This window comes from Monodelphis domestica, chromosome 2 (genome assembly GCF_027887165.1).
Source record: "Monodelphis domestica isolate mMonDom1 chromosome 2, mMonDom1.pri, whole genome shotgun sequence".
NCBI classification, from domain to species: domain Eukaryota; kingdom Metazoa; phylum Chordata; class Mammalia; order Didelphimorphia; family Didelphidae; genus Monodelphis; species Monodelphis domestica.
In genome coordinates, this window is record NC_077228.1 from 232,259,374 (window position 1) to 232,287,148 (window position 27,775).

Here is a 27,775-nt window from a genome sequence, read left to right on the forward strand (position 1 = left end):
CATTTCTTCTTGCATTTTCTGGTGGGGGGGTTAGTTAGGGGGAGGGGAATTGGAAAGGAAGAGAGACATCGCTGAGTTCGCGGCACAAGGTTATTCCTTCTTAATTCATTTTTCCTTTCAAGGGAGGTGCGGGGCAGGGGAAAGGGGGGGAGGGGTGCGCCTTGCTTTAGCCCCTAAGTGGCCGTCATATGATCTTTTCGTATATTTTCAAGCGGAATTGCGGCTCCCTTTTCGCGCTACCCATTCCGGGAGAAATGTGGAGGGCGTGAGGGGTAGGAGTGGAGAAGAGCACTCTACCTTATAGAAAAATCCAGGGTGGGGGCCGCGGCGGCGAATGCGGAGAGAAAGGAGACAACGGCTATCTGTGTCGTGCCCAATTGCGGCCATTGCGACCCCCCCTTCCTTTTACTATCCCAACCCCCATTTCAGCCCCTGGGGAATGGTCCGCCGTTCCCCCAATCCCCTTTTGATTGTACGGCCGCTTTCCGCTTTGGTGGCCCCCGTCCCAACCGCCAGGACTAGAAGCCTGGGAATGGGATAGAAGGGCAGGAACCCCCAAAGAAACTTCCAGTACCTGGCGGAAACTCGGTTTTGCGGGGATCTCCGCATATTTCTGAATATGGGCCCAGGGCGGGGAACCACAGAGCTCCGGAGCATCCCAGAAATTCCCCTCTGCCCTGCCCTTAAAATCCTCTCTGGCCAAAAAAAAAAAAATGACCACACGAGACACTCTTGGAAGTGCTTGCCAAACAGCAGCAGCGCTTTACTGCCTCGCGACCCGCCTTGCTTTACCTTCGCCTGGCAGCACATCACTATACGGCGCTTCCCCGTTTTGCACCCGGCGGTTCCTGGCACAGGCCCAGGGACTAGAGAGCCGGCGTAGCTTGGAGTTCGCCGCCTTACTTTCTTAAAGGCGCCACGCCACTGTGGCTCTCGCAGTCTCTGCCTTCCTCCATTATATTCTCTCAACCTCCTCCCTCCAGTAGTCTTTTGTCCTCGTATCCAGAAAGGTCACTGCCTGGAGACCGCTGAGCCCGGGAAGGAGACGCAGCACCCAGTGGTCTTGCTATAAGGCGGAATAAAAACGGGCGCTCCTCTCTCTCTCTCTCTCTTTCTCTCTCTCTCTCTCTCTTTCTCTCTCTCTCTCTCTCACATACACACACACACATACAAACACACACACACACACACACACACACACACACACGCTCTTCAAGGCAAGATCTTTCTCACAGAGCTTGCAAAAATTTCCTCTTCCTTTTCGGATCTTCATCAGAATGTTCTCCCTCAGGCCCAAGGACACACCCTCAATTTGGGGAGGTTAGTTGACCCCACCGACCCAAGGCAAGGGATAAATTCAGGATATTTCAGTATCCAGGTCTAACTCTTCATCTCAAGTAGACAATCTGGGCAATAATGTGGACAATAATAATGAAAAGTCACCAAAACCTTTGCTTTGGTTATTTGGCTTTTTCGGACAGACAAAGGTGTACTTCGAGTTTAAAATGGGATTAATGTCCAGATTTTCGAAAAAAGAAAAAATATATATTCTGGAAACTACAAGTCTATAAGCTTGATTTTGACCCTTAGCAACATTCTAGGGTGGATCATTAGAGGTCTTTTCTTTAATCAACTTCAAAAGGAAAGAGGCAATCACTAAGGAACTAGCATGGGTTCGCTAATATCAAGTGATGGCAAACTAATCTCTTTTCCTTTCTTGATAGGGCTACTAAAATGGATAAATTAAGGAAATACTAGAGACATAATGTCTACCGATTTTAGGAGAGCATTTGACCAAATCTCTCAAGAAATCTGCAGACTGGCAAAATGTGGGATAATAGATTAGAGAGTCTTGGGTGGTTGAACCATTTTACCTGTATGTGGAATGCCACAAGACTGTTCCTGGCTTCATTTATGCAGCATGCATTTGCAAACATCATCTAATTTGGTTCTCAAAAAGGTATTATCCGGTTTTACAAATGGGAAACTGAGATTCTTTAAATGAGGACTCTAGGATTAAAGCCAAGACCCTTGGTCTTCTGCTTTTCCTTCTCTTCTATACTGGCTGTTCTGTTCAAAGACTTTTATGAAGATGTATAAAATATTCTTATGAAATTGGAAGTTTACACAAAGTTGAGAGGAAGAGCTAATATTTTGAATGACAGAATCAATATTCAGAAATATCTTAGCAGGCTGAAACAATATGAAATTTAAGAGGAATAAATGTAAAGTCCTAGATTCAACTTTTGAAAAATCAATTGCACTAAGTAAAGGGTAGGGAAGGTCTGGCTTAACTACAGTTTGTATGAAAGAGAAAAAAACCATTTTGAGGCTGTTAGGTGATTATAAACTCAATATGAGAGCTTATGTGTGTCATGCCTGTAAAAAAGTTAATTCAGCATAAAGCTATATACAGTTATAGCTCTATTCTGTTCCAACCTGGTCAGCCCATATGGAAGACTGACAAACTAGAGTTCCTTCAGAGGAAGGTAAAGATGGTCAGTGAATAAGCATTTATTAAGTAAAAACTATGTTCCAGGTACTGTGCTACATGTTAGAGATACAAAGTAAGGCAAAAATATGCTCTCCAGAGGCTTATAGTCTAATAGGGAGACAACATGAAAACAGCCACATTCAAAGAAAATACACACAGGATAATTAGGTATAATGAACAGAAATAAGGGACTAGCATCCCCCCCCTTATATGTTGATATAATTTTTAATAATCATTTTCTCATATTTTGCAATCTATGCTCTCTTCCTCACTCCCTTTCCTCCCCTCTCCCTGAAATATGGTATGGGTTCTATATGAGTTATCATACAATATATATTTCCATGTTCTTTATATTGTGAAAAAAGATACATATCATGCATGTTCATGGAGAAAATAAAGTGAAGAAGCGTATGCTTCAATCTGCATTCAGGCTACATAATTCCATCTATGATGATGGATAACTTTTTCCCTTGAAGCTATCTTGGATCCTTTCATTGCTGATAATATTTAAGTCATTCACAGTTAATTGCCATATATTAATTACTGTTACTGTGTACAATATTCTCCTGGTCCTGCTTACTTCACTTTGCATCAGTTAATATAAGTCTTTCCAGATTTTTTTTTTTATCATTATATTTGCCATTTTCTTATAGTCCCAAAGTATTCCATTACAATCAAATACCACAACTTGTTCAGCCATTCCCCAAATGGTGAACATCCCTTCAGTTTCCAGTTCTTTGCTACCACAAAAATTGCTTCAAAAGGACTGACAGTAAGGGGGATCAGAAAAGACTTCCTAGAGAAGGTGGATTTTTAGCTGGGACTTGAAGGAAGCCAGGGAAGTCAGGAGGCAGAGATACAAATTAAAACAGCTCTGAGATACCACTTCACACTTATCAGAATAGCTAATATGACCAAAAAGGAAAATGATAAATGTTAGAGAAGATGTCAGAAAATTGATGGAATTGTGAACAGATATAATCATCTGGAGAACTATCTGGAACCATGCTGGGTGATAAAACTGTATCTTTTGACCCATCAATACCTTTACAGGGTCTATATCACAAAAAAGATCAAATATAGGATAAAAGGACCTACTTGTACAAAAATATTTATAGCAGCTCTTATAGTGTCAAAGAATTGGAAACTGAGAGGATGTCTATCAATTGGGGAATGGCTGAGCAAGTGTGGTATATTGTTCCAATGGAACACTATTGTGCTATAAGAAAAGATTAACAGGAGGATTTCAGAGAAACCTGGAAAGACTTGTATGAACTGAAACAAAGTGAAGTAATTAGAACCAGGAGAACACAATATTATATATAATAATCAACAGTGAAGGACCAAATTATTATCATCACTGCAGGGTTCCAAAATAATGCCCAGGGACTCATGATGAAAAATGCTATCCACAACCAAAAAAGGAACTGTTGGAGTCTGATTGCAGATGAAAGCATTCCTTTTTTAAATTTTTTTAATATTTTCCCATGCTTAAATGATTCATTTTCTTTCCCTGCCCCTCTTCCCTCCCTGCTCCCAGATCTGGCAAATAATTCCTCTGGGTTATACAAGTGTTATCACTTGATACCTATTTCCATATTATTAATTTTTAAATAATCTTTTAAAACCAAAATTCCAAATCATATACCCATGTCAGATATTTTTTCTTCTGCATTTCTACTCCCACAGTTCTTTCTTTCAATGTGGATAGCATTCTTTCTCATTAGTCTCTCAGAATTGTCCTGGATCATTGCATTGCTACTAGTAGCAAAGTCCATTACACTGGATCATTTCACAATGTTTCACTTTCTGTGTACAGTGTTCTGTGTACAAAGGTTCTGCTCAATTCATTCCACATCAGTTTGTGATGGTCTTTCCAGTTCATATAGAAATCAGGCAGCTCATCATTCCTTATACCTGTTAAATTTTTTTTGTGTGGTTGAGACTGAAATATATAAATTAGGTGGCTGCCAGGGATTTAAATCTGAATCCCAAAATGAATTACTAAAGTAAATGGAATTTATGGTAGTTTATTTACAATATTTACAATAGAAGGAAGATATTAAGGAGAGAGTGAGAGAGAAAAAAAAATTCTGGCTTCTTCTTATACCAGTTATAATTTCTAAGTCCCAGCCAGGGGAAGAGAGTCTCAAGAAGATGGGCCTTACCTGGAGGCTTCACGCCTCTGGAAAGGCTGAGTCACTAAGTCAGCTTTTCACTCACCAACAATAACAGTCTAAAAGAAGTCTGGTTGTCTATTCCAGTTGCTTCTCCGAGTCAGTGCCCGAATGTCTGAATGAATCTCCGAATCTCCAAATGTCTGCCTTACCTTCAGCTCCGAGTGACTGATCCTTCACTCCAAGCCCAGGTGACTGACTGTCTCCAGTCTTTTCCCCCTCTATTTAAAGACCTTTTTCTCTTGTGTCATCTCCTCTAAATTTTCGCATCTACCAATCACAGCAGATGCTTTTCTCCAGGGCTGCCCATTCTTTAGTTCTCACCTTCTTTGGTTAGATTTTATCTTTTTGGGTTACTTAAATCCTCTTTTGTTAAGAGTTCACCTTTTGTAGTTACTTAACACCTTTTTGTAGTTAAAACCTAAAAATAGATTATAGCTTACAATTCTAGCTTCACTATAAAGGAAGAGCTAAGTATCTTCATTATTACAATCAGGAGATTACAATTTTGTCTTCACAATAAAGAAAGAGCTAAGTATCTTCATTCAATCAGGAGATAGTTAAATTCAATCTTCACATACCACAATAGAATTCCATCACCATCATGTATCACAATTTGTTCAGCCATTCCCCAATCAAGAGATACCCCCTAATTTTTCCATTTTTTTTACTATCACAAAGAGGACAACTATTTTAAAATTTTTATTTGATTAAGAAAATTTGTCCATGGTTACATGATTCATGTTCTTTCCCTCCCCTCTTCCCACACCTCCCATAGCCAATAGCCAATTCCACTGGATTTTACATGTATCATTGATCAAGACCTATTTCCATATTATTGATCTTAGCACTAGGGTGATCTTTTAGAGTGTACATCCCCATTCATATCCCCATCAACCAATGTGATCAAGCAGTTGTTTTTCCTGTGTTTCTACTCCCAAGGTTCTTTCTTTGGATGTGGATAGTGTTCTTTCTCATAAGTTCCTCAGAAATACACCTATGAATATTTTAAATTTTTATTTAGAATATCTTCCTATGGGTACATGATTCATGATTTTCCCACCATTCTTCCCTTCCCCCTTCCCAGAGCTGACAAGCAATTCCAATGGGTTTTTCATGTATCATTGTTCAAAACCTATTTCCATGTTATTCATATTTGCAGTAGAGTGATATTTTAACATAAAACCCTAATCATATTGTCAAGATAATTTTAGGATTGTGACTTAAAACCTAGATTTAATTGGTCACCGGGGAAAATCCCAAATAAAGTACCCAAGTCAGTCTGGAAATTTATGGTAATTTAATTAATATAGAGGGAAGGAATTTAAGGAGAAGGAGGGAAGAGGATATAGGATTCCTCCTGCCTGGCCTGTGCCAGGGGGAGTTTTAAATTCTTGCCTCTAGGTCTCTGAAGAAGATTAGAAGCTTCTAAGGGGATAAAGTTGGAAAAGTAAAGGAAGAAACTCAGCCAGAAACTCACCACCAAACTGGACAAATAGCTTGTAGCAAAGCTGCTCTCATCTAACTCTCCACCACCAATAAGATGCCAGAGAGAGCAAACATCCCAAATATATATACCTTTCACTCTTGGATCTCCTCTAAATTTTCATGTTTACCAATCATATCAAAGGCTTTTCTCCAGGACTGCCCATACTTTTAGTTCTCATCTTCTTTGATTTGATTATATCTTTAGAGTTACTTAACACTTCTTTGTTAAGTTCACCTTTTGTGAGTTACTTGACCTTTTTGTGATTAATTTAACCTTTATAGTTACTTAACACCTTTTTGTATTAAGATCTAAAAATAGCCTTAGCTTAAAGTTCTAGCTTCACTATAAGGTGAGAACTAAGTACCTTCATTGTTCAATCAGGAGATTATAACTTTATCTTCCCCTAAAGTATGGTCTAAGTAGGGTGGAGTAATTTAGAGTTCCCAAGACATTCCTGATTTTGTTAAACCAAGTATCTTCATTGTTACAAACAGGAAAGAGCTAACTCAATCATATGTTTTTCTTCTGCATTTCTGTTCACACAGTTCTTTCTCTGGATATGGATAGTGTTTTTTTCTCATAAATTCCTCTGAATTGTCCTGGATCATTGCATCGCTGTTAGTAGAAAAGTCTATTACATCAGATTGTGCCACGATGTATCAGTCTCTGTGTACAATGTTCTCCTGGTTCTGCTCCTTTTGCTCTGCATCAATTCCTGGAGGTCTTTCTAGTTCACATGGAATTCCTCTGGTTCATGATTCCTTTCAGCACAATAGTATTTGGTCACTGTCAGATACCACAATTTGTTCAGACATTTCCCAATCAATGGACACTCCCTCATTTTGCAATTTTTTGCCACCACAGAAAGCATGTCTATAAATATTTTTGTACAAGTATTTTTTCCTTATTATCTCTTTTGGGATACTAACCAATATTGGTATGGCTGGATCAAAGGGTAGATAGTCATTTATAGTCCTTTGGTCATAGTTCCAAGTTGGCCTCCAGAATGATTGGACCAATTCACAACTCTACCAGGAGTGTATTAGTGTCCCAATTTTGTCCCATCCCCTCCAACATTTATCACATTCCTTTGCTGCCAAGCTATGACTATTTTCATACAGCCCTTTTAAACATTACACTTTCACTTTATTCTGTTCATGAGTTTCTTCTTGTTTGTGAGATATGTGTCTTCTTTAATGACACAAGGAATATAGACATATGTATTGCATGACAACACTGCTATAACCTATATGAAACTATTTACTGCCTCAGGGAGGGGGAAGGAAGGGAGAGAAGGAGAGAATCTAAGTAAAAATGTCATATAAAAATTGTTAGAAATTATAATTGAAAAATATTTTAAAAGTTTTAAAAAAGAGGTCATTAGATGGTGATAAAGGAAAATGGAAAGAACTGAAGAGAGGGAGACATAATAGCTCTCTTCAAATATTTAAAGAGGTGTCCCTCAAAAGAAGGATTAGATTCATTCTGTATGGAAGGTAGAACAAGAATATAGAATCTATATACAGAGACAGGCTTCTGCCAGTTATAAGGAAAAACTAGCAATTAAAAATATACAAAAATATAATGAATTTCTTGAAAGAGTCATGCTATGTCAATGGCAATGTTCAATAAGAGACTGGTTGATTATCAGTCTTGGATATTTTAGAAGGGATAGCTGAAATGAGTGAGATATGAGATAACATGTTGAATCAAAAAAAGGGAATGGATTAGAAGGTAAAGGTCTTGAGTTCTTGTCCTGATTCTATTATTAGTAACCTTGGGCATACAGTGAATAGTCATTGTCACCTTCAATGTCAGATCAAACTCTGGGAGCCCTATAGTGCCTACTTTAGCTGTCTTCATGACCTTTGGCATAAATTATTCTCATCTGCCTATTCCACTAAGAAAGTCTTCACATGTTTAGGATAGACATTGATTATTGGTATTGTATGATATTACCAATAATTGTGTCCTGTGTGGACAGGCTGTTGGTTTGACTGTTAAGAAAGATGGCTTCTCAGAGCAGTCTAAAGAATTTGGGCTCAGGCCAGTATATATATATATATATATATATATATATATATATATATATATATATATATATATATATATATATATATATATAACATTTTTATTGTGGGTAAAAAAAAACAAAGTAAGGGATAGTAAAAGGAAACAGGTAGAAAGGAAATTCTTATAATATATAGGTCCCTAAACTAATAAATCTTACTATAGCCATCCAACCAAATCTGATCCTCAAGGATCAGCTTCTCCCTCAAACAGAGTTGAAAAACCAAAAATTACTTATCTAACTATCCTACCCTAAATTATAAACTTATAAGCAAGAGGAACAAGTTAGATTTCTCTTCCTTGTTGTCTTGATGAAAAATACAGCTTAGAATCTCCATAGCCTTTCTCCACTGGCACAGCAATCCTGCTGGGCCTTGCACTGGTATTGCACGCAACAATCTTCACGTGTCTGACCTGATAGATGATTTTTAGATGTGAAAAACTGAGATTTTTCCAATCTTGCTGAGTGGCTCTTAGGACTTCCTTTCAGAACAGAGTTAGCCCAAAGAGTGAAGTCCATTGGATTAACTGACTCTCAAAGCACCTTGGGAAAATTCTCCTTTACCCATTGCTAATGAATTTTTACTTAATTAACAAACAATTCTCTACAGACATTCCCCTAACTCACTGATAAATTTGAAGCCTGTCAGTTACCCTCAATCTGGTTTAGCTCTGTCTGCTGTAACAGTTTTACTATATGCATGCTATAGTCTCTTGGAGCCACAGATGAGAGTTGGATGAAAGATAGACACGGAAGATGGTTGAGCATTGAGAATCCATCTTGACCAGTTGAACCGAATAGCTGTATATCTCCATACAACAGGTGAACCAGGCTTTCTCTGCAAAATTCTCAATCTGGGATAGAAACAGCTGAGCGAACCCCAGGCCCAGTACAAGGGTGGGACAGTACTCCCTCCTATACTAGAATGGAGCTAAACTTCAGCAAATAGAAAAAAATCAAAGGAAAAATAACCTCCCAAATGAGCAAAGGACAGAGAAAAAGCCCAATGTTAGAAAAGTACTTTAGCAAGAGAGATGATCAAAATGCAAGCTCAGAAGAAGACAGCAACAGAACAATGAAAACATGTAAAGCTTTAAAGGAAAATGTGAAAGGATGGCAAGCCCAAAATGAACTCATGGAAGAGCTCAAAAAAAAGGATAGAAAAATGAATAACAAGAGATTTAGAAGAGAAATTTAAAAAACAAAATGATAGAAAAAAGTAATAGCTTAGCACAAAAACTTACTGAAGAAAACTGTTCCCTGAAAAAGGAAATACAATACCTCAAACAGGAAAATAACTTCCTAAGAAAGGAAGTACAAAACCTCAAAAAATGACCCTCTAAAATTTAGAATTGGACAAATAGAAGATAATAACCCAATAAGACAGCAAGAAACAATAAAACAAATTCCAAAGAATGAATAAACAAGAAAGTCTGAAATCGTTCACTGGAAAAACAACTGAACTGGAAAATAGATCCAGGAGAAATAATCTAAGAATCAGTGGATTATCTGAAAGCCATGATCAACAAAAAAACCTGGACAACATATTGTAAGAAATTATTAGGAAAAACTGTCCTGATGTTCTTGAACAAGAGAAGAAAATACAAAATGAAAGAATCCACCAATTACTTCCTTAAAGAAATCCCAAATTTAAAAAGCCCAGTACAATCATATTCAAATTCTAAAACCCCCAAGCCAAGGAGAAAATACTATAAGCAGCTAGAAAAAAATAGTTCAAATATTGTGGAAGCATAGTCAGGATTACATAGAACATAGCAACTTCTACATTAAAGGAGCATAAGATGTGGAATACAATCTAGGCTTACAATAAAAAATCGCCTACAGCATGAAACTAAACATAATTCTCCAGGGGAAGAACTGGACATTTAATGAAATAGAAGACTTCTAAGCGTTCCTGACCTCAATCAGAGCTAAAAAAAAATTTAATAATCAAATTCATCCTCAATAGAAGCATAAAAATATAAACAGAAAAAACTCAAAGGAATCAGTTGGATTAAATTAATCACCTCTCGGCATGAGAAAGTGATAACTAGGATACTTAAGACTTCTATGTTACAAAAGATGCCTGAAATACTTAATACATTTAAGGTATTGAGGAAAACAGTGGGGTTAAACTGATTACATTCTTTGCATGGGAAAGTGGTAACTAGAATACTCAAGATACTTATGGCACAAAATTAAGAAATTTAAGATACTTTGAAGTAATTAAGAAAAACAATGTGGTTAAATTAGTTAAGTGATCACTGAAGTGCTGAAGATACACACACACACACACACATATATACACACATACATATTTATATGTATAAAATACTTGATGTACCCAAGATACTTAAGGCATTAAAGATACTTGAAAACTTTATCACTAGTAGAGCAATAAATAGGAACATATAAAGATAGAGATCAGAGAGTAAGTTGAATATTATGGCATGTTTTCCATCCCCCATGCCACCACCCCCAAATCAAGGTAAGAAAGAGGAATACACTGGGAATAGAAAAAAAGAGAGAAAGGTGTGAGTAAATTATCTCACATGAGAAGGCATATAAGAATCAATACAGTGGAAAGGAAGATGATAGGGCTGGGAATGGCAGGTTGATTGAATGTTTGATTGAACCTTACTCTCATCATAATTGGCACAAGATGGGAACTGTGAACTTTAGATTCCTCTACCCTACTTAGTCTAACCAAAAACAGGAATGTCTACACCCATACTTAAGGATTAATTATTTAGGAAGATGGCCTATGACAGACATATGCTAGCAAATGACAAATCAGAAACAACTGAGAGACTCCTGGGCTGTCCTAAGTCAAGCTTAAGCTACCATTGGTACATGTGAGATGCAGGAAAGTGATGTAAAATCATCTATATATTTTGTGTCACTTCCTCTCTCCAGCTCTTTGACAGAGGAGAGGTGGCTAGCAGCAGCTTGCTGAGCATGTCAACATCTTGGCATAGTGGCACTATTGTCCAGGGTTGGAGGTGAGTTTGCCTTGACACTATACTGGGAGAAGCTTAGTAGCCTAGTTCAGGTGAGGCATCTTCACTGAACTCTCTCGGAATTTAGACTGATTCTTTTCTCCTTTACCTTCCAAACACTATTCTCTTAGAAAAGTCTCTAATCTTCTTCAAAGACCTTGTGGCGGAGGTTTTTGAACTTTCCCTGGCACAGGCCAGACAGGAGAAATCCTATACCCTCTTTATCTCTCTTCTCCTTAATTCCTTCCCTCTATATTAATTAAAATCACCATAAATTTCCAAACTGATTTGGCTATTTTATTTGGGATTTTCTCTGGCAATCAAATTAATTTAGATTAGGTAACAACCCTAAATTATCCTTACAGTCCAACATCCACATTGAGGCATATAAATCTAGAGAGGCAAAATGGAGGAGAAACTAGAAGAGGCAAGTAAGCAGAAATAAAACTATTTGTGAACAGAGGACAGCTGAAAGGAGAGAAAGAGAAGGATGAACAGGGGGAAAATGAAGATGGGAAAAATAAGAGGGAAAGGTGGGTGGAGCAGCCCTGAAAAGAGCTTGGCAATCCCACACATCAGAGTTACTTGGATATGAAGAAAGGCAAAAGATAGTCCCTGCTCTCAAGTTCCTAATAATCCAACAGAGGGGAAACTACACATACAGTCATGATAAGTTGGAGATAATCAATGGAAGGAAGGCAATTAGCATTAAGAAGAATCATCAAAAGAAAGGCTTCCTACAAACAGTTGCATTTTAGGGGGCCTAAAGGGAACCAAAGAAGTCAGGAAGTAGAGATGAAGAAGAAAAGAATTCCAAGCATGGGGAACAGCCAGTAAAAATGCCTGGAGCTAGGAGATGGAGTGTCTTGTTTGAGAAATAGCACAGAAATAGTGTCACTGGATCAAATAATGTGTGTTAGGAGAAAAGGTATATAAAGACTGGGAAGACTGGGAAATGACCAACACCAAGCAAACCAAAACTACAAGAACTCAGGAGCCACAAGCACTCAGGACTTCAGAATCAGCTGACCATTCTGTATCCCAGGCCATTGACACAACCTTTGTCACCTTGGACAAGATACTTCACCTTCTGAATCTCCTGCCCTAGATGACCACCATCCCATGCCTCATCATGTGGTCCCTGGAATCACATGCCCCATCCTCCTGTCAAAATAGAAGAATGGAGCCTACTTTAAGTCTAGGTTATTTTTAAACATTACATAACAAGCCAGACCTGGAATCCAGAGATGGAGAGAAATTAATTCTTCCTTTCACTTTTCATTTCTGCCTTTGTTGTTATGATTAGTTTTTTTAATCTCTATATTCTTCATGTTGTGAGAGAAGACAAATAAATACAAGGAAAAACTCAGGAAGAAAATAAAGTAGAAAATGATCTGCGTTGATCTGCATTCAGATTTTCGTTTCTTTTATGGCAATAGATAGTATTTTTCTTCATGAGTCCGTTGGAATTGTTCTGGATTCCTGTATTGATGATAATAGTCGAATCATTCACAGTTGATTGTCTTACAATATTGCTGTTCTTGTGTACAATGTTCTCCTGGTTTTGGTCATTTCACTTTGCATCACTTCATATAAATCTTTTCAGGTTTTTCTGAAAATTATCTTTTTCACCATTTTTAAGGCACAATAGTATTCCATTACAATCATATATCACAACTCATTCAGTCATTCTCAAATTGATGAACATCTCAGTTTCTAACTCTTTATCCCTACAAAAATGACGCTATAAGTATTGTTGTACAAATAAGTCCTTTTACTCTTTCTTTGATTTCTTTGGGATACAGAACTAGTAGTGATATTTGAGGTTCAAAGTGTATGCATAGTTTTAAGGCTCTTTGGGTGTGATTCCAGATTGTTCTCCAGAATGGTTGAATCAAGTTACCATTCTATCAATAATGTATCTGTTTTTCCAAAAATACAAAGGTGGGCATAGTTATAGCTAGCTAAACTTTTATGTGGAAGAGATCTTAGAGAACAATTTGGTCTAGCACTTTTTTTTCCCTTAAAATCCTTACCTTCCATCCAGGAGTCAATACTGTGTATTGGCTCCAAGACAGAAGAGCAGTAAGGACTAGGCAATGGGGATTAAGTGACTTGCCCAGGGTCACACAGCTGGGAAGTGTCTGAGGCCAGATTTGACCTCCCATCTCTAGGCCTAGCTCTCAATCCACTGAGCTACCTAGCTGCCCCCTATTACTCTTATTTTACAGATAAGAAGTCTGAAACCTTTGGAATTGCAAAGATGACTTGCCCAACCATCAAAAAAATAGATAACAGAAGCAATAGAGAACCAAAGTTAAAGATCCAGTGCTATTCCCCTACTGGACAAAAAACCCAACTTTAGCTGTGGTATTTAAAAAAAACCCTTTATATCTTTAATTAAGCAAACTACTCCCATTCTGGGAAAAATAAAACAAAATAAAATAGTCCAACTGATGGGGGTCCAACCCAAGACACAAATGAGACTGGAGTGAAGTGATATAGCAAAGCTTTATTGGAGGAAAGGTGTTATGAGGGGATCCTGGTGCCAGTAGATGTGGCTGTCGGGTGGATGGGAGGAGAGGCAAGGGGAAATGGGGGAGTCCAACACCAGTAAAGACGGCTGCAGAATCTCCACCTGAGTGGAGAAGGGTGTAACTTCTTTTTTTTTTTTTTTTAAATTTTAAGTACTTTATTGTTTCCACAAATTTTAGAAGTTCCATCAACGAAGTGTGGAAAAACATTACTTTTAAACAGCTTCCCTCATAATCCTGCTTAGCTTCTGGATCTTGGTTCTTGCAGACATATCCACATATTTCTCTCCTATACGAACAATCATTCCTCCCATGATTGAAGGATCAGTCTTGGCTTCCATTTTCAGGACTTGACCTTTACGTAGGAAGCTGTTCAGGACTGCTTCTAATTCTGAAAGAGTTGCGCTATCTAAAGCAGACGCAGTAGTAACTGAACAAGGAACTTCTCCACGATGCACACTCATTATAGTAGAAAATGCTGAAATAATTCCTGGGGTGTTGTTTAAACGGCCATTTTCAGCAAGCAATTTCATGAAGTTGGTTGTGATGGGGGAAAACTTTTCTTTGGCTATTAAGTCATTTAGGGCTGCCATCTTAATGGTACGCTTGATATGGGGATTCATAAAAGAGGCAACTGTTTTGGGTTCCTTCAGAAGTTTTGTTACTCTGTTTAACTCCCTTTCAACAGCATCCAGCTTATTCTGCTTGGATGCAGCAGAATAAAGAGCAGTGGCATATCGACCTTCTAGCCCATACAGTTGAATTGGAGGCCTGACAAGTTTGGCAAATGGTCTGGCCACTGAAGTGGTGAATCGGCGTATCTGCTGGACTGCCCCAGAGGTAGCGGCCACCGCCATCTTTTTTTCCTCTGGCCACAGTAGGTCAAACCGGATAACAGAGGGAGGGAGGAGGAAGTGGAGAAGGGTGTAACTTCTTATAGGGTAGGAGAAGTAGGTGGTTGCAGGGATAATATAATCTGTGTTGCTTCTATTGGTTGCCTCTGAGCTAGGTGAGCTACCCGGATTAAGTTCATTGGATGTCCCTGAGAAGGGTGGAAATTCTTGGTCTCTGGTGGTAGGGGGCTGATTCCCAAGCTGATACTCAGACATGCAAGATGTAAATGTACAGGCTAAGGAACAGGATATCCTGGTGTTTGGCCAGGTGTTGCTGGAGCTGGCAGGTATTGGAGGGTGGGGCTGTTTTGGTAAGGATTGGGGGAAAGGGAGTTTTGGTCTCATGGTCAATTGAAAACAAAAGTATCCCTCAGGAAAAAAAAAGTTCATAATTTTAGATTGGTAAGGATCTTAGAAGTGGTAGTACAAGAGATAGAGCACTGAGCCTGAAGTTAGGAAGACTTGAGTTCTAATCCAGCCTCAGGCACCATGTGGCCTTCAGCAAGTCACTTAAACCTATTTGCCTCAGTTTCCTCAACTGTAAAAAATGAGTTGGAGATGAACTGAAGGATTTCTTTTTTTTTCTCATCCACTTCCAATTTATTGTGTAAAGTTGATTTTTCTTTTTCTTTCTTTTTTCCATTTGAATTAATTTATTTAGTCAATTTAAAACATTATTCCTTGGTTACAATAATCCCCTCCACCCATTCTTCCCACAACCAATGAGCAATTTCATTAGGTATTACTTGTGTCCTTGATCAGAACCTATTTCCATGTTGTTGTTTACACTAGGATGTTCATTTAGAGTCTACATCCCCAACCATATCCCTTCAACCCATGTATTCAAGCAGCTGTTTTTTCTTCAGTGTTTTTACTCCCACTGTGTTTCCTCTGGATGTGGATAGTGGTTTTCCTCGTAGGTTCCTCCAAGTTGTTCAGGGTCATTGCATTGCCACTAATGGAGAGTACATTGCATTTGATTGTACCACAGTGTATCAGTCTCTGTGTACAGTGTTTTCCTGGTTCTGCTCCTCTCACTCTGCATCATTTCCTGGAGGTTTTTCTGTCCTCATGGAATTCCTCCACTTTATTAGTCCTTTCTGCACAATAGTATTCCATCACCAACATATACCACAATTTGTTCAGCCATTCTCCAATTGAAGGGCATTCCCTCATTTTCCAATTTTTTGCCACCACAAAGAGCGCAGCTATGAATATTTTTGTACATGTCTTTTTCCTTATTATCTCTTTGGGGTACAAACCCAGCAGTGCTATGACTGGATCAAAGGGCAGTCTTTTAGCTCCCTTTGGGCATAGTTCCAAATTGCCCTCCAGAATGGTTAGATCAATTCACAACTCCACCACCAATGCATTAATGTCCCAACTTTGCCACATCCCCTCCAGCATTCATTACTTTCCTTTGCTGTCATGTTAGCCAATCTGCTAGGTGTGAGGTGATACCTCAGAGTTGTCTTGATTTGTATTTCTCTGATTATAAGAGATTTAGAACATTTTTCATGTGCTTATTAATAGTTTTGATTTCTTTAACTGAAAATTGCCTATTCATGTCCCTTGCCCATTTATCAATTGGAGAATGGCTAGATTTTTTGTACAACTGGTTTAGCTCTTTATAAATTTGAGTCATTAGACCTTTGTCAGAGGTTTTTGTAATGAAGAATGTTTCCCAATTTCTTGCTTCCCTTCTAATTTTGGATGCATTAGTTTTGTTTGTACAAAACCTTTTTAATTTGATGTAATCAAAATTATTTGATTTTATATTTTGTGATTTTTTTCTAGCTCTTGCTTGGTTTTAAAGTCTTTCCTTTTCCAAAGATCTGACAAGTGTACTATTCTGTGCTCGCCTAATTTGCTTATAGTTTCCTTCTTTATATTCAGGTCATTCACCCATTCTGAGTTTATCTTGGTGTAGGGTGTGAGGTGTTGATCCAAACCTAATCTCTCCCATACTGTCTTCCAATTTTCCCAACAGTTTTTTTTATCAAATAGTGGGTTTTGGTCCCAAAAGCTGGGGTCTTTGGGTTTGTCAAAGACTGTCTTGCTGAGGTCATTTACCCCAAGTCTATTCCACTGATCCTCCTTTCTGTCTCTTAGCCAGTACCAAGTTGTTTTTTTATGACCACTGCTTTATAGTATAGTTTGGGATCTGGTACTGCAAGTTCTCCTTCCTTTGCATTTTTTCCATTATTTCCCTGGATATCCTTGATCTTTTGTTCTTCCAAATGAACTTTGTTATGTTTTTTTTCTAATTAAAAAAAAGTTTTTTGGTAGTTCAATGGGTATGGCACTAAATAAGTAAATTAATTTGGGTAGGATTGTCATTTTTATTATGTTAGCTCATCCCACCCATGAGCAATCAATGTTTTTCCAATTGTTTAGATCTAGTTTTAATTGTGTGGAGAGTGTTTTGTAGTTGTGTTCATATAGTTCCTGTGTTTGTTTTGGCAGATAGATTCTTAAGTATTTTATATTGTCTAGGGTGACTTTAAATGGAATTTCTTTCTAATTCTTGCTGCTGAAATGGGTTGGAGATATAAAGAAATGCTAATGACTTATGCAGGTTTATTTTGTATCCTGCAACTTTGCTAAAATTGTTGATTGTTTTGACTAGCTTTTTGGTTGATTCTCTAGGATTCTTTAAGTAAATCATCATATCATCTGCAAAGAATGACAGCTTGGTCTCCTCATTGCCAATTTTTTTTTCTCATTGCCAATTTTAATACCTTCAATTTCTTTTTCTTCTCTAATTGCTACTGCTTAGTGTTTCTAGTACAATGTTAAATAATAGAGGTGATAATGGGCATCCTTGTTTCACTCCTGATCTTATTGGGAAGGCTTCTAGTTTATCCACATTGCAGATGATATTTGCTGATGGTTTTAGATATATACTGTTTATTATTGTTAGGAACGGCCCTTCTATTCCTATACTTTCTAGTGTTTTCAATAGGAATGGGTGTTGTATTGTATCAAAGGCTTTTTCTGCATCTATTGAGATAATAATGTGATTTTTGTAGGTTTGCTTGTTAATATGGTCAATTATGTGGATGGTTTTCCTAATATTGAACCATCCTTGCATTCCTGGTATGAATCCTACCTGGTCATAGTGAATCACCCTTGTGACGACTTGCTGGAGTCTTTTTGCTAGTATCCTATTTAAGATTTTTGCATCTACATTCATTAAGGAGATTGGTCTGGAGTTTTCTTTCTCCATTTTTTATCTGCCTGGCTTTGGGATCAGTACCATGTTTGGTCCGTAAAATGAATTTGGTAGAACTCCTTCTTTACTTATTCTGTCAAATAGTTTGTATAATATTGGGATTAGTTGTTCTTTGAACGTTTGATAGAATTCATTTGTGAATCAAACTGGACCTGGGGATTTTTTCTTAGGGATTTCTTTGATGGCTTATTCAATTTCATTTTCTGATATGGGGTTGTTTAGGTAATTTATTTCTTCATCTTTTAGTCTAGGCAATTTATATTTTTGTAAGTATTCATCCATATCATCTAGATTGCCATATTTGTTGCCATATAATTGGGCATAGTAGTTTTTAATGATTGCATTAATTTCCTCTTCATTAGAGGTGAAGTCTCCCCTTTCATCTTGGATATGTCAATTTGTTTTTTTCTTTCCTTTTTTTATTAGACTGACTAGTACTTTTCTATTTTCTTTGTTTTTTCAAAGTACCAGCTTTTAGTCTTATTTATTAAATCAATAGTTCTTTGACTTTCAATTTTATTAATTTCTCCTTTGATTTTTAGGTTCTCTAATTTAGTCTTCATCTGAGGATTTTTAATTTGTTCACTTTCTAGTTTTTTAATTTGCATGCCCAATTCATTGACCTCTGCCCTTCTTAATTTGTTAATATATGAACTCAAGGCTATAAATTTCCCCCTGAGTACTGCTTTGGCTGCATCTCATAGGTTTGAAAGGATGTCTCATCATTGTCATTTTCTTCAATGAAGTTATTAATTGCTGCATCTCATAGGTTTGAAAGGATGTCTCATCATTGTCATTTTCTTCAATGAAGTTATTAATTGTTTCTAAGATTTGTTCTTTAACTAACTGGTTTTGGAGAATTGTATTGTTTAATTTCCAATTAATTTTTGATTTACCTCTCCATGTAGCTTTACTAATTATTATTTTCATTGTGATCTGAGAAGGTTGCATTTATTATTTCTGCCCTTTTGCATTTGTTTGCAATGTTGTTATGCCCTAATACATGGTCAATTTTTGTGAATGTACCATGTGTGGCTGTCCTTATTTATTTTTCTCCACATGTCTACTAACTAATTTTTCTAAGATTTCATTCAGTTCTCTTACCTCTTTCTTATTTATTTTTTGGTTTGTTTTATCTAGTTTGGATAGAGGAAGATCCAGGTCTCCCACTAGTATAGTTTTTCTATCTATTTCATCTTTGAGCTCCACTAGTTCCTCCTTTAGAAATTTGGATGGTATGCCATTTGGTGCATACATATTGAGTACTGATAGTTCCCCATTGTCTATACTGCCTTTTATCAGGATGTAATTACCATCCCTATCTCTTTTAACTAGATTTATTTTTACTTTGGCTTTGTCAGATATCATGATTGTGACTCCTGTCTTCTTTTTATCACTTGATGCCCAATAGATTTGGCTCCATCCTCTCACTTTCACCCTATGTGTATCTACCTTCCTCATGTGTGTTTCTTGTAGACAGCATATGGTAGAGTTTTGGATTCTAATCCATTCTGGTATTCGCTTGCATTTTATGGGTGAGTTCATTCCATTCACATTCAGAGTTACGATTACTAGCTGTGTATTTCCCAGCATTTTGATTTCTACTCCTGGTCCTGCCTTTTCTTCTTTCACTATTTCTTTCTACTCCAATGTTTGTTTTTAATCAGTCCCCCCTGTTCCCACCCTTATTTTACTTCCTTTTCTACCCCCCTTTCTTATTCCCCTCTTATTTTCCCTGTAGTCTTTCTAAACTTACCCCCCCCACCCTCTCCCTCCCTTGTATTGCTTCCCTCCCCACCAGTCCATTTGTTATCCTTCTATTCCCCTATGGGGTGCAAATCTATTCTCTTCCCCAATGGATTGGATTGTTCTTCTCTCTTTGGGTCAATTTCAAAGCATGTAAGAATTGAGTATTTCCTATCTCCAACCTCTTTACCCTTCCAGTGTATTGATGTTCTCCCCCTTCCCGCCATGAGCTTATTTGTGACATATAAATTTACCCTCATTTGTTTCTTTTCCCATTTCTTTTAGTATTAACCTCTTTTTTAGCTCTAGTTGTATATATACATATATAGACATGTGTATGTATTTATGCATGCATATATCTATATGCTTATTTATGTTTTGTCCTTTCATCCTATACAGTTTGTCTCTGTTTCCTCTAAGTGTAATTCTTTTAGCTGCCCAGATGATAACAAAAGTTTTTAAGAGTTACAAATGACCTCTTTTCTTATAGGGATATATAACATTTTAACTTATTGAGGCTCTTTAAAAAGGGGGGGTGTTGTTTGTTTTGTTTTGTTTTTCTTTTTTCCTTTTTTAAATTACCTTTTGATGATTCTCAAAATCAAAAAAATCATCATTAGGTGCTTGGGCATCGAATTTTCTGTTCAGGTCTGGTCTTTTCTTTACAAATTCTTGGAATTCTTCTAGTTTGTTAAATGACCATACTTTCCCCTGTAAGAATATAGTCAGTTTTGCTGGGTAGTTGATTCTTGGTTGTAGACCTAGTTCCCTTGCTTCTTAAAATATCATATTCCATGCCTTTTGGACCTTCAGTGTGGATGCAGCCAGATCCTGCGTCATCTTCTCTGTAGTTCAATGGTATCTGAATGACTTCTTCTTGGCAGCTTGTAATATCTTTTCTTTGGTCTGATAGTTCTTGAATTTGGCTATACTATTCCTGGGTGTTGTCAGTTGGGGATTAAGTACAGGAGATGATCTGTGGATTCTTTCAATCTCCACTTTTCCCTCTTCTTCTAGAATATTGGGGCAGTTTTCTTTAATAATTTCCTGTAGTATTGTGTCCTGGCTTTTTCTTTTGTTATGGTCTTCTGGTAGACCAGTGATTCTTAAATTGTCTCTCCTTGAACTATGCCCAAAGGGCGACAAAAGAATATCTACCCTTTGACCCAGCCATAGCACTGCTGGGTCTGTACCCCAAAGAGATAATGGACACAAAGACTTGTACAAAAATATTCATAGCTGCGCTCTTTGTGGTGGCCCAAAACTGGAAAATGAGGGGATGCCCATCAATTGGGGAATGGCTGAACAAACTGTGGTATATGTTGGTGATGGAGTACTATTGTGCTAAAAGGAATAATAAAGTGGAGAAGTTCCATGGAGACTGGAACAACCTCCAGGAAGTGATGCAGAGCGAGAGGAGCAGAACCAGGAGAACATTGTACACAGAGACAAACACACTGTGGTATCATCGAACGTAATGGACTTCTCCATTGGTGGTGGTGTAATGTCCCTGAACAACTTGCAGGGACCCAGGAGAAAAAAACACCATTCATAAGCAAAGGATAAACTATGGGAGTGGAAACACCGAGAAAAAGCAACTGCCTGAATACAGAGGTTGAGGGGACATGACAGAGGATAGACTCTAAATGAACACTCTAATGCAAATACTATCAACAAAGCAATGGGTTCAAATCAAGAAAACATCTAATGCCCAGTGGACTTACGCGTCGGCTATGGGGGGTGGGGGGGGGGAGGAAAAGAAAATGATCTATGTCTTTAACAAATAATGCTTGGAAATGATCAAATAAAATATATTTAAAAAAAAAATTGTCTCTCCTTGAACGATTTTCTAAATCCTCTGTTTTGTGAGTGAGATGCTTCATATTTTCCTCAATTTTTTCATTCTTTTGGTTTTGTTTTATAGTGTCCTGCTGACTTGTGAGGCCACTTAATTCTATTTTTTGTATTCTGGTTCTTAAAATTAAAATGGATTTCATCCCTGGCTTTTTGGTCATCCTTGTCTTTCTGGTCTGATTTTCTATGGAAGTCATCTTTCATCCTCTTTACCTCATCTTTCATCTCCTTTGCCTCATCTTTCATTTTCTTTGCCTCATCTTTCATCTCCTTTGCCTCATTTTCCAGCTGGTTGATTTTGGCTTTCAAGATACTCTTTTCTCCTTTTAGTTCAAGTGCCTCTGTTTCCCGATGACTTATCTTAGTTTTTAAGTTCTTTTCCCAATTGTCTTCAGACTCTCTTAATTGTGTTTTGAATTGCATTTTGAGTTCTTCCAAAGCCTTTATCCAATTCACTGGGATTTCTTATTTTTCCTTTGTTGATCCCTCCCCCTCTGTTTCTTTCGCTCTTTGCTCATTACCTGTGCAGAAGGTGTCTATTGTAATTTCTTTCTTCTTTTTCTGTTGTTTGCTCAGATTCAGCCCTTCTTTGCTCCTCGTATTTGTCTGTGCTCTTGCTCCTCTCATTTTTTTGGTTTTGGGGGCTTCTGTCAGTCTCCTCTCTTGGAGCTTTGACAGAAGATCTCTCGGTGCAGTCTGTGGGGGAGGGTGTTGGGGTTTGAGCTTCCCTGTCCTCTGGAGGCTTTTGATTGGATTAAAGTCCAGCTGTCAATGAGGATGGGTATGGAGCCTGGGCTTCCCTGAGTTCTGAAGACTTTTGATGGGATTAAGTTCAGCCGGGTTGGTCTGGGTGTTCTCTGAGGCCAAAACCTCCTGGAAGGCTGGAGAAAATATGGAGGCTCTCCACAGCTCTGGCCAGGCTGCCAGCTCTATGCTCCCTCTCCAGCTCCTTCCCCACTGTCTGTGTTCTATGCTCTGAGCTTGGCATAGCCCTGCCCACAAGGTACACCCTCCAGACCAGCACCTTTGCCCACCCAGAGGTTCCCACTGCTGCTGGAGGCTCAGCACTCTTGGTGGGTGGGGGGAGGTGTACTGGGACCTTCCTTCTGCCTTCCCCTTAAACTGGAGTGTTCTTGGATTCCAGCTTTTCGGGGGGGGGTACCTTTTGAATTGAACCCAGCAGGAGGGTTCCTTGGCTCTGTCTTGTTGTTGGGTTTGATTTTCAATCCCCTTGGAGCATTAGGTTTGTGATCGATAAGGAAGGGTATTCAGAGGTCTGAACTTCTGCTCCTTCTAGGCCGCCATCTTGACTCCACCTCCTGACCTGAAGGATTTCTATTGAACTGGAAAGACCTCCATAAATTGATGCAGAGAAAAAGGAGCAGAACCAGAACACTGTACACAGAAACTCAAACACTGTGGGACAATCAAATGTAACAGACTTTTCTGAAGGACTTATGAGAAAGAACTGTGGGAGTAGAAACACATTCACATTCACATTCACATTCAGAGAAAGAACTGTGGGAGTAGAAATGCAAAAGAAAAACATATCATTGATCACATAATTCAATGGGGATATGATTGGGGATGATGACTTTAAATGATCACTCAATTGCAAATATGAATAATATGGAAATAGGTTTTGAACAATGATACATGTTTAACCCACTGGAATTGCTTGTCAGCTCCAGAAGCAGGGCAGGAAGGGGGGGGTAGGAAAAACATCAATCATGTAACTATGGAAAAATATTATATACAAATAAATAAATTTAAATTTAAAAATAAAAAAATGAGTTGGAGTAGGAAATGGCAAATTACTTCAATATCTTTGCTAAGATAAAATCTCAAATGGCATCATGAGGAACTGGAGACAACTGAAATGATTGAATAACAACAAAAGGGATTTTAAAAGCTATCTAGTCCAAACCCCTGTATTAATAATAATTAGAATAATAAAATTCAAGTAGCATTTTATATTTAAAATTTTCATTTGATTCTTATAACACCTCTGAGAAGTTATCCCTATATTATAGATGAGAAAGCTGAGAAAGACAGAGCTTAAGTGATTTGCCCAAGGTCAGACAGCTAAATGTCTGGGACTGGATTTGAACTCAGCTGATTCCAGGAACTCCTGATTCCAGTTCTAGTGCTCTAGCCACTGGATTATCAGATTAAATGATTTGCATGGCATCAAAAGAGTAGTAAGAGAAAGAGGTAGGGTTTATAATCAGTTCTTCTGATTCCATATCTAATCCTTCTACTGTACAGTGAAGTCTTTAACATGTTGGGCAGTCTCGATAATAGTAAGGAGAAAGAGGAAAAGGCCACTGAAAGGGAGTGGAGATGCTAGGTTTATATTTTTTAAAAAAGGAGAAAGGACCTACTACAAAAATACTTATAGAGGGTTTTTTTTTTTTGGTGGCAAAGAATTATAAATTAAGGGGATATCCATCAATTGGGAATGGTTGAACAAATTGTGGTATATGATGGTGATGGAATACTATTGTGCTATAAGGAATGATGAATAGGATGATTTCAGAAAGAGCTGGAAAGATCTACATGAACTGATGCAGAGTGAAATAAGCAGAACTAGGAGAACATTGTATACAGTAACAGCAATACTATGCAATGATCTACTATGAAAGATTTAACTGTTTTCAGTAATACAATGATCCAGGAAAATTCTGAAGAACATATGACAAAGAATGCTATTGCCCTCCAGAGAAAAAACTGTAGGAGTCAGAATGCAGATCAAAGCATACTATTTTTAACTTTAGTTTATTTGGGTTTTTATTTTGGCATTAGATGATTATTCTTTACAAAAATTAATTATATGGAAATGGGTTTTGCATGATAATATATGTATAACCCAGATCAAAATTCCCATCTCTGGGAAGGGGGAGAGAATTGAGGGAGAGAGGCAATTTGGATTATACAACTACAGAAAACTTATGTGGAAAATTGTTATTACATGTAATTGGTAAAATAAAATATCTTTAAAAAAAGAAAGGGAGTGGAGATTGGAAGTGACTAGATATTATTCAGCTCCTCTTTCACTGGGTCAAGAGAAGGAAGTAAAGTTATCAAAGGTATCAGCCCTCTTTTTTTCATTAGCAACCCAGTCACTCACCCAAAACAGTAGATTAAATATCCAGTGGAAGGGGAGCTATGAAACAGACACATTATATATATGTGTGGAGGGAAGAGGGCAAATACAAAAGAAATGTAGATGATATAGTACCCGCTCTAGAGAAACTGAAAAACATTATGGAAGACATAGAACTAAGGCATTTAAAAGGACAGACTTGCTTACTCACTTCAGTTAGGTGTGTTGTCAAGTCATTTTTCAATGTCAACTCTTTATGATCTCATTTGGGATTTTCTTGGCCAAGATACTAAATTGGTTTGCCATTTCCTTCTCCAGCTCATTTGACAGATGAGAAAACTGAGGCAAAAAGGGATAAGTGACTTGCCCAATGTCACACAGTGTGTAGCTGAGGCAAGATTTCAACTCAAGAAAATGAGTTTTCCTTTCTCTAGGCCCAGTACTCTATCTACTACACCACCCAGCTACCCTCTCAGCTAGGCTTGTAGTAGTATAAACCAAGTACTTTAGGATAGAGTATAGTAGTATAAACTGAATACTTTAGGATAGAATAGAGTGGCCATAATCAGGTGGGGGTCAATTAAGGAAAGAATGATTCCTAGAGAAGGTAAGTGGAGTAGAAGAGCAAAAGCTCAATTGATCTGGATTTTCCAGATGAATATATACTATGAAATTGGGACCCAAAGTCCACAATGACCTTTAGGATTTTAGGCAGAAGATGTCAGTTTACTCTCAGAAATAGTTTAGCAACTTAATAGACTGAAACAATATGGAGCTTAAAGAAAATAAAAGTAAGGACCTGGATTTAGCTTTTTTTTTTTTAAACTCAAAGGTACTAGTATAGGCTGAATAAGAACTGGTTTAACTATACGATTTTGTTTTTATATCACAATCCTTTCTGGACACAGTATCTCCCCTTTCCAAATAGGAACCTTTCCTTGGGATAAATGTTGTAAGGATAATTTAGGGTTGTGACCTAATCTAAATTTGATTTTTTGGTTGCCAGGGGATATCCCAAATAATATAGCCAAGTCAGTTTGGAAATATATGGTGGTTTAATCAATATATAGGGAAGAAATCAAGAAGAGAGAGGAAAAAGGTATAGGATTTCTCCCATCTGGCCTGTGCCAGGGGTAGTTCAAAGACCTCCACCATGAGGTCTTTGAAGAAGATTAGAGGCTTTTCTAAGAGGATAGTGTTTGGAAGGTAAAGGAGAAAAGAATCAGCCTAAATTCCGAGAGAGCTCAGTGAAGATGCCTCACCTGAACTAGGCTACTAAGCTTCTCCCAATATAGTATCAAGGAAAACTTACTGCCAACCCTGGACAATAGCTGCCACAAAGCCAAGATGTTGACATGCTTAGCAAGCTGCTGCCAGCCACCTCTCCTCTGTCAAAGAGCTGGAAAGAGGAAGTGACGCAAAATATATAGATGATTTTACATCACTTTCCTGCATCTCACATGTACCAATGATATCTTAGGCTTGACTTAGGACAGCCCAGGGGTCTGTCAGTTGTTTCTGATTTGTCATTTGCTAGCACATGTCTGTCATAAGCCATCCTCCTAAATAATTAATCCTTAAGTATGTGTGTAGATATTCCTGATTTTGTTAGACTAAGTAGGGTGGAGTAATCTACAGTTCACAATGTCAAACACAATTGAGAAATATTTAACAACATAAATAAAAATACAATAAACCATAGATAATATTACATTTTAAAACTAGGTCATTATTCAGCCTGCAGGGAGCTTATGGATCCTCTTAGGTCTCCTTTCTATTTGAGTTTAATAACAACAAACCCCTTACCTGGAATGCCTGCACTCCTTCATTATATTTATCTAAAGTTTATTCAAATCTCATGCATGACAAGAAGAGTACACACTGCTCCTAAAGATGGCAATCCTCAGAGATGAGATCTTTGTTGACCCATGATGAATTTTATAGAATTCTACAAAGAAAGAAAAGTCATATAGTGATTTCTGTTCCTGGGTTATGAGTTACCTTGGCCACAAATGTTACTTACACATGTGGCACTACAATGAAACTTTAAGTTCATGCCCATTCCTCTCCCACTAGACTCTGTATTTGTGTGGGAGAGTATACCCCATTTTGGGGGGGAGAACTGCTTTTTAACTACTGCTGTTACAATACTAATTGAATAAATGCCTTTTCTAAAAAGTAAATTGTTTCTACTGATCGATTGTTAATGGGAAAGCACACTAGTTGGGGTTATTAAAATAAAAGACACCCATAGGATTGTCCTCAGAACACAAAGCTGTAGCCTACTGAGTGAGGATCCAGTCTGCTTGGTGCAATTGTCAGCATAAGATTGAAATAAACATTGGATAAATGTAGTGGAGGAGAACAGGCATTCCATGTAAGGGGGATTGTTGTTGTTGTTTGTTGTTTTTCTTTTGTTTTCCAAGAGGACCAATGATCTCATGGGATGATGTTTTGATTTGCTTGTGAATTGGATTTTAGCGAGGCTGATTCACACAAAGTCATCAGCCTCTTTTTCTCTTCCAAACTCATCAAAGGTCAGTGGTCCAACAAAAGTCAGAACAATTGTCGATTGCCCAGGATGTAGTGGATAATAATGGCTTCTTTGATATCTGACCAAGCTCTAGGCATTCCACAGAGCCAACTTCAGCTGTTGGAACAAATTGTTATCATCTATTCTGCTGGGTAAGTCTTCACTTGCTTGGGATAGACATTTTCCTAAGTCACTGACCTGAGAGGGTTTTGCTGAGGTGTAGACAACTGGGCATGCTACAGCTTCTTGGAGTCACGTGTGAGAAGCTGAATGCCAGTTAGGTCCAGTGTGAACAAAGGTGGGAGTACAAATCGAGGAAACAGTTCTGAGAAACATCAGGCATTGGGTAAGGTTTGAGATTCAACATCCCTCATTCTCTTACTAGATTGTATACCTCATGAAAAGGAGTTTGGGGGTCCAAAAATCCAAATTTGAATCCCTGCCTTGCACTTCCTAACTTTGTGAATTCAGAAAAATCAGTTAATCTCTCTAAGCCTCAGTTTCTTAATTTGTAAAACAAGGGGGTTAGAATTATATAGTCTCTAAGTGTCCCTTGTAACATTAAATCATATGATTCTATGTTCCTTTTCATTTTTATTCCAATCCTACTTTAACCTCTAGGTGTATAGTCTCTCAGAGGACTT

General features: G+C 37.8%; 1 protein-coding gene and 1 long non-coding RNA gene across 3 annotated transcripts; one reads left to right on the forward strand and one right to left on the reverse strand.

Annotated features, from left to right (window-relative positions):
* LOC130457268 (uncharacterized) lies at nucleotides 1–27,747 on the forward strand. Of its 2 annotated transcripts, none has more exons than XR_008916444.1 (3): nucleotides 1–89; nucleotides 4,759–4,862; nucleotides 27,136–27,747. It is a non-coding gene; the product is annotated as an uncharacterized LOC130457268 (long non-coding RNA). The 2 variants fall into 2 exon arrangements; XR_008916443.1 differs by lacking the exon at nucleotides 27,136–27,747 and adding an exon at nucleotides 22,790–23,505.
* LOC100030487 (ATP synthase subunit O, mitochondrial-like) lies at nucleotides 13,893–14,676 on the reverse strand. Its single transcript, XM_016430726.2, has one exon. It carries the CDS (start codon nucleotides 14,619–14,621, stop codon nucleotides 13,980–13,982), a length of 642 nt encoding a protein of 213 aa, XP_016286212.1. The 5' UTR covers nucleotides 14,622–14,676; the 3' UTR covers nucleotides 13,893–13,979.
* Nucleotides 27,748–27,775: the final 28 nt, after the last annotated feature.